The 8,201-nt window shown below is 31.9% G+C and overlaps 1 protein-coding gene across 10 annotated transcripts; it reads left to right on the top strand.

Annotated features, from left to right (window-relative positions):
- Window positions 1-2,075: 2,075 nt before the first annotated feature.
- LOC137832886 (serine hydroxymethyltransferase 7) lies at window positions 2,076-6,787 on the top strand. Of its 10 annotated transcripts, none has more exons than XR_011084631.1 (7): window positions 2,094-3,346; window positions 3,995-4,400; window positions 5,252-5,353; window positions 5,451-5,858; window positions 5,975-6,046; window positions 6,292-6,390; window positions 6,520-6,787. XR_011084631.1 is itself a non-coding variant. In XM_068641270.2 (4 exons), exons 1-4 carry the CDS (start codon window positions 2,384-2,386, stop codon window positions 5,672-5,674), a joined length of 1,695 nt encoding a protein of 564 aa, XP_068497371.1. In that variant the 5' UTR covers window positions 2,076-2,383; the 3' UTR covers window positions 5,675-6,434. The 10 variants fall into 10 exon arrangements, 1 of the variants encoding a protein (XP_068497371.1); XR_011084630.1 differs by having other exon boundaries at window positions 6,252-6,390; XR_011084633.1 differs by lacking the exon at window positions 6,292-6,390.
- Window positions 6,788-8,201: the final 1,414 nt, after the last annotated feature.

The raw sequence follows: 8,201 nt of genomic DNA, 5'->3' as shown, positions 1-8,201 counted from the left end.
ATATTTTTTTTAATTAAAACATGCATGTACTTAATCTTTATGTCATAATTAAATATCATTATCTTTTAAAGAATTTTTGTTATTAACATTTTAATATTTATTTTATCAAATTCAGATAATACAACAAAAAATTATAACACGTAAAATAAAGTAGTAACACATTTAATCTTAACTTTGCACTCAATATAATTATTTTTCTTACGTATCACATGTTACTATCAAATATTATATATATATATATATATATATATATATATATAAATGTATTGTTCCTATATATTGTTGCATTGTGATTGAGAAGTTAAATTAGAAACAAGTGCACATATTACAAAGTTATATATTTATTATTTATAGAGTTATTTACTATATTTGGTTATACATAAGTTAAAGAAAGTAGTTTATTTTAAAAATCATGATATTTTTTAAGAAAAAGTCAAGGAACAATATAATATAATAGTATGACAATTTTATACACTTGTTTGGGCGTTTTCAACAAGTATTTTATCTTTTAGTTAACCTCTCACATGTTTTTGGATATTTTTATTAGGATGTCACATCCAAACTTATAAAAGAAAACTCAAAATCTATTCAATTTTTTCTCTTATGATTTCATATCTAATTATATTTTATTAGTTACAACTAGTCTAGTTTGAATTTTATATTAAAATAATTTGTTGTAATATTTAATATAACTATTTTTAGTTTTATGTATGATTTAGAATATTAAAATAAATTTAAATATTTATGTGAATCCACCTTATCAAAGTTTGAATTTGGTTGAGTACAATCTTATTTACTCGATACATGTTTTAATTTAAGTTAGTTCATTTTTAATGGATGACTTGTATGATTAAAATCTGAAAAATGTCCGTAGGTCAGATATTGAGCAGGTTGACCTTAGTCTTTTTTTTTTAATAAAGGTTAGAACATTTTTGAAGTGTATGTATAAAGACGGTAATACTCTTAAAATATTTGTATAAAAATTGAAACACTTCTATTTTATTTTATTTATTTTTATTGATAAAAAAAATTTTAAATTATTTTTCAAATAGTTACGTTAATATTATTTTTTCTATCCTAATCATATTCATTTAATTTATACTATACGAGTCGTATTTATACGTTGATTTCACAAATATCTTGACACACAAATATTAAACAAATACATTTTTTTAACCCCTATTACCAAAGTGCGTTGATGGTATCGTACCACCTATGCCTGTAATATTTACCCATTACCCACTAAAAACACTTAAATTTCTTTAATTTATATTAAAAACTTTGACTTTAGCGAAAATTCCAAGACTATAGTCATCAATTTTTTTATAATTTATTATACGTACAAATTCAGTTTAAATATAGTGGAATTATATTATTTTGACATAATTTTAGTTTAAATACACTGAAATTATACTATTTTGACATAAATTTATGAACATTTGACACAACTTACTTAATATTTTTTTTTAAATTTATTTATTTTAAGAATTAATGTGTGAAATTACACTGAATGGTAAAAAATTGCCCTATTTTTCATCCATAGTTGCATTACAAAAATGCTACACTATCCATGTCTAAATAAGTTTTTGGAGAAAATTGATCCTTCTTGATGAATAGGGTTTTCATTACTTAATTTTTATCATGTCTCTTAGCTATGGCCATAAGCCAGGTTGAATTATAAATTAAGTTTTTGATTTATTACTTATTAATTTAACAAATGCTAAAAGTTAACTGTTGATTTGTTATTATGTTTATATGAGATTATTTTATAATGTTTTATAATTATTGAACCAATAGGTGATTAGGTAGATTAAACAAAATTATAATTCCAAGAAAGAAATAATATTGTTTAAGAAACATCTGGATAATGATATTGAAAAATAATGGAGATTCATGTTTTCATACAGTCAATATAGTCTCATATTATTCAAAAGTCGAGATCAATGATAATTTATATACTTATTCATTTCATCAAAATAATTTTTAAAAATAAAATTGTAACGAAACACCAACTTTCAGATATTATCTCAACCGATTTTAAAAGTAAAAAAAATATTGAGATTAATTTTATTTTTGAAGAAAGAAAGAAAATATTGATAAATTAAGCTTATGCAGCAGCGTCCAGATACATTCTCATCCTTCTGTCAAACCCTCACCCATTTCATCTTCTTCCAATTCGATTCCCAATTTCCAATTAGGGTTAGGGCTTTCAATGACCGTTTCTTCTTCTTCTTCCCCTTCACAATCCCTAATCCACCGCCGCTGCTATTCCCTCTGTCTTCCGCCTCCCTGTGGTTGTGGTTGTTGCTGTTCTTGTTGCTGTTCTTAGGGATTATTAGTTACTATATTAACGTATCCTATTGTTTCAGTATCTTCTTCTTCAATGGACCTCTCTCACTCTCAATCCAACTTGTCCCTCGGATTTTCCTCCTCTCACGCCTCGCCGCCTCGCCGTTCCGACCCGCCGGTGCCGCTGCAGCTGCTGGAACCGCCGCACGCGCCGGAGAACGGAAGCTTAGATGTCGAATCGGATGACGACGACGACAAAGAAGTGGAGGAGTTTCGAATTCTGGGCCACTCAATGTGCCTGAAGAGGCGAAGAGATTGCGACTCCTCGTCCTCCTCCTCCACGAAGAGGGTTTCGGTGGATCCCGATCTCGACGGGCGTAAGGCTGCCGTGCGCGCGTGGGGCTGCCAACCGCTCTCAGTCGCGGACCCTGACATCCACGAGATAATGGAAAAGGAGAAGAAGCGGCAATATCGCGGGATTGAACTCATAGCGTCCGAGAATTTCGTGTGCAGGGCCGTGATGGAGGCGCTGGGAAGCCACTTGACGAATAAGTACTCTGAAGGAATGCCCGGTGCGCGATATTACGGCGGTAATCAGTACATCGACGAAATCGAAACGCTCTGTTGCGGACGTGCGTTGAACGCGTTCGGTCTCGATCCCAAGTGTTGGGGGGTGAACGTGCAACCGTATTCGTGCACCTCTGCGAATTTCGCTGTCTACACGGGGCTGTTGTTGCCCGGCGATCGTATCATGGGGTTGGATACCCCTTCTGGAGGGAACACTAGTCACGGTTACTATACCCCCAATGGGAAGAAAGTTTCCGGGGCTTCTATTTTCTTCGAGAGCTTGCCTTACAAGGTGAACCATCAAACGGGTTATATTGATTATGATAAGCTTGAGGAAAGGGCGCTTGATTTTCGCCCCAAGATACTTATATGTGGTGGGAGTTCATATCCCCGAGAGTGGGATTATGCGAGGTTTAGACACATTGCGGATAAGTGTGGAGCTGTGTTGTTGTGTGACATGGCACAGATTAGTGGCATAATTGCGGCCAAGGTGTGAAATATATTCCTACTCCTACTCCTTAAGTAAACCTTTTTTTATCCATATATGTTGTTCGTAGTTGCTAGTGAAAATTAGTCACATGTTCTTGCTGGTTTTGGACTTCTCGTAGCAACTCTCTCTGTGTGTATGGAAGTGCTACATAGAGTGTAAGTTTTTGAGACATTGTCTCTGGGCTGGTGTTATACTAGAGATTTGGGTATTATGGGGTGCCTCAGTCTTACATCGAGTAGTATGTGTTGGATTGAGCGCAACAGGACAATTGATAGTACCATCTGCATCAATATGGAATGTTGAGTAGAGTATTTAAGTGTGGTTAATTTGAACTAAAGCCAGAGTTTTTTTTATGATTTATAAAATATAAGGCATTTGGATATGAACTGAGAATTCTAATTAGTTTTTGTGAAGATGCCACTATTTATATCCCCAAGGTCTTTATTATTTTTAATGAGTTTTACCAAGCATTGGAATAAAACTTTAGGCTTGCTGAATTAAATGTCTTCTAAACTTAATTCTTAGGTCATATTCTGGAATTCATGGATAAGATGGTTTCAGTCCATTATTGTCTCTTGGAAAATATCCAATAGTTGATTAGCCATCAATTTTGAAGTAATGCTAATTATTGTGATGTTGTCTTTTCAGGAGTGTGTGAATCCTTTTGATTATTGTGACATTGTTACTTCGACAACTCACAAGAGTCTTCGAGGTCCAAGGGGGGGCATAATATTTTATCGGAAAGGTTCAAAGCCGAGGAAGAGAGGGATTCTTCTAAGTCAGGGTCATGAAAGTGATCAATATGACTTTGAAGAAAAGATAAATTTTGCTGTTTTTCCATCGTTGCAAGGGGGCCCACACAATAACCACATCGCTGCACTTGCTATAGCTTTAAAACAAGTGGCTACTCCTGAGTATAAGACATACATGCAGCAGGTGAAGAAGAATGCTCAAGCTTTAGCATGTGCTTTACAGAGAAGAAAATGCCGTTTAGTAACTGGGGGCACGGACAACCATTTAATACTTTGGGATTTAAGGCCCCTGGGATTGACAGGTATTGTATGAGCATGCCGTATTTTTATGATATATTGCTAATTTCTTTTTTATCTGTTTAATGCCTTTGTGTCCGTTAGACTCAACTAGTTTGGATGTTGGCTGCATTGCATTGATTTTTTAGTCTAATCTTTTAGATTCTTTGACGTTTTATGTTTTAACATTACATTTCTGTAATGGGCATATGATTTTTTATAGAAAGAGTAAGAGTTTCCTGAATGGGTTGGCCCCAAAGAGCCTGAGCTGCGTACTAGTCTGAAGCAGGTCAGCTGCTTCATTGAGAGAGGTGGCCAATGAAAATATTAGTGAAATGTAAAGTCAATTGTAATGGCAAATTCTTTTATTGTCAGAGGAGGTTTGCTGCATGGTTCCGTCAACACCATGGGCTCTAAAAAAAGAAAAATAATTTTTTGGGTACAACCATTGATTGTAATATTTTTTTGCCATGGTATTTTCCAATATTTTCTTTGGTCTTTCTTGCACTGCACCCTGTTTTAATTGGATTATCTATTTGTTTATGTTTTTCCTGCACATTTTGAAATAACCTTACGTGAGTTACATTATATTTTTACGTGCAGAAAATTTTCTCTTGGATACATTTTTCTGGACATCTTTTCTTAAATGTTAGCAAATTTACTTTGAGCATTCACTGCCAAACATGCATTTTTGGTATATCATCATTGGTGTTATGGTTGTCTGTAGACTTTTGCTTTGAGTTTTGAATGGCACTTATTGGTCATCTTTTATGCAAATCCTATTGTTCAAGATTGACAATTAATGAAATTTGATTATTTTATTTTTTCTATATGGTAAGAAGTTCTAACTCTAAGCATCATTTTTTGGTGCTTGTAGGTAAATTTTACGAGAAGGTCTGTGAAGCATGTCATATTACATTGAATAAAATTGCTATTTTTGGTGACAATGGAACTATAATTCCCGGAGGTGTAAGAGTTGGTGAGTAATAGTCTATTATGCCAGAACCTTTTATTCTTTGCATGTTTAGAATATTTAATTGTTCACGAGAGAATTTTTTTTGCTGTATGTTATTCAGGTACCCCTGCTATGACGTCAAGAGGGTGTGTGGAACCTGATTTTGAGACAATGGCTGATTTTCTCATTAGAGCTGCACAGATTGCAAACACACTACTGAGGGAGCATGCGAAACTGCAGAAGACAGCATTTAAGGGACTTGACAGCAATAGGGACGTTGTTGAGCTCCGAGCACGGGTTGAAGCTTTTGCAACTCAGTTTGCTATGCCCGGTTTTGACATTTGAGCATGATGTGGCTTGTAAATTGCCATTATTGATTATTTATATATGCTACGATGGTGGGTCGTCGAGCCTGCTTTTTACAAAAGCACAGCTTGTGCATATATTTTGTGGAGTTCCTTTCCTCCCTGCGTTCTATGCAGTTGTCAGGTTTTCACATGCTGCAATCTGGTGCAAGTCTGTACATAAGGTACTGCGTACTTCTGTTGAGGTTTCTTTTGGTGATCAAGTATCTTGTTCCTACCTTGGAGGTGTCACCATCCAGCTGAATGCATCAAGTTAAAGCTATTATAGTGTTTGGAACAGGGATTCTTGATCAACCAATCCGAGTACAGAGTTCTTCTGGTGAATCTACAGAAAATAATTTCTCTAATAGAGGTTAGACACCTTGAATTCTTTTAGCTGCTGTTTGATGCTTAAAGCAATGTTATTAATCCTATTTTTTGTCATCTATATATTCCCCTTTTGAGATCATATTTGTACTCATTTTCGTCAATACCTTACCGTGTTAATTGTTAAAATATATAGTGACATAGTAAATATTTGATTGCTTTGTATTTGCAATTTTCTTTCTCTCGAAAAGAAAGGTTAGTTATTCTTTCTGATAAAGTTGGGAATGAAAGATATTTCAGAAACGCCCGAGTTCATAGGCAAGTTCTGTCAGTGCGGCTTGTCTGGTGTACTCGGCGCTGGAATTAGAGTGCCTCCGGTGCTGTCACAAGGTTCCTATATTTATGAAGTTGAATACATATCACTTTCTATTTTTTTGGTTTGTGTAGTTCCTGTTTGTTACCTACTGTAAATCTTTGGGATTAAACCGTCCCTTTTTCTCATGCTTTTGTGGTTTGCAGATATCTTCTCAAACCATATAAGTGTGGGTTCGTGCCATCAAATCTTGGGGATTAGGCCATTTATCTCACTTGGTAATGTAAGAATGTTGCATATTCTGTGATGGGTGTAATTTTTTTGTTCGTTAAAATTCACCTACGACTTACTTAAAAAAGGATGGTTTAATTCTTCTCTAGGGGGGTTTTAAATCGGTGTGAATTAACTGATAATGTGTTAGAACTTTCTGTAGTTAACACTTTTCAAATAATGTTACTATTTCTTCCAATTTAATTCATCTCAATTTTTTAAATCTATAATTATAATAATACTTAACTTCTAAAGATGTTTGCATTACAATGGAAGTAATGCAATTTTTGTGTTTAAAATCGTGCATATATATAAAGAATTATAAACAAAACATTTAATTAAGAGTTATATGGAATGATGAAAGTTTACTGTTTGAACTGGACATTGATATTTTTTATATTGGAAAAAAATATTAAGCAAATTTCATAATTCTCCAGTGAAGAAAACCTTTTCAAAATCATATTTAAGATCTACACTTTAATTTGAATATAAAATATTATTTCGAACACATTTAGTTCTTAGTTGGATTCAGTGTCGAACAATTATTTTTTTTAACAAATTGTGTTCAAATTAAGCTTTATGTGTTATTGTAACTTTGCAAATTAGTTATGTTTATTTTTTTCTTGTTTGCAACTATTATTTCTTTTACATTGACACCAATTGTTATTCTTTATGAATAGTTTATTAAAAAAAAGTTCTCGTGCTGATTCAATCAACAACATTAATTAGATTTTTTTTGTCAATGTTAATCGGGAATTTTTGTCAATCAACGTTAATTAAAAAGTCAACAATTTTTTTTTTCAATCAATATCTTGAAAATTAAAAAAAAAAAATCCAATCAATTGTATTGTAAAAATAACCTATTGATATCATCCTTATCAATTAAAACCATATTTTGTCTACATTAATCAAGATATTTTTTGTGAACAATCAGTTGAAAAAATCACGAGGAACTTTCATAAAAAAAATTAAAATTGACTAAAACAATATTCAAAATTAATCTTTTTAAATTATTAACAATTATTTTTGGACTATTTATTTTTAGATTGTTAGAATTAACTAAAAAGATGAATTTCACAATAAACAATGAAGGTTTTATATATTATAATAATGAATATTTTATATATTATAATAATTAGTAATGTATAAGGGAGTATGAGAATTAAGTGAATTACTGCGGTAAGATTGGTATGTATTTATAGTTTTTTTTCGAACTTGAACTGATGTATTTAAATATTTTTACAATAAATAAGAGACTTTATTGAAATATTTGTCATTCAATTAATTATTACCATATAAATATTTAAGTTATAGGGTTGGATTTGATTTAATTTGATTCAACTATGTCCAATTCTATCCATTGAATTGTATAGCACTCAATTTAATTGAAATTTGTATTATTATACATATTTTCCTAATAAATATGAATAATGAAATAAATATTGTTAAAATTGATAATTGTAATTTCTTTTTTTCCTTTGTTTGAAATGTTAAAAGACTCATACATTTACTATCTTCATGGAGAAGTCATTTAGTCAAGATGCATTTTTTTATAAGTGTTTAGTAAGAAGAAACATGTTACATAAAATATTTTGAAATTCAAATCAAATAAGAAATA

Source organism: Phaseolus vulgaris, chromosome 6 (genome assembly GCF_051622355.1).
Source record: "Phaseolus vulgaris cultivar YP4 chromosome 6, ASM5162235v1, whole genome shotgun sequence".
NCBI lineage: Eukaryota > Viridiplantae > Streptophyta > Magnoliopsida > Fabales > Fabaceae > Phaseolus > Phaseolus vulgaris.
Note: the sequence above shows the minus strand (reverse complement) of the source record. Positions and strands in the feature narration are given on the sequence as shown.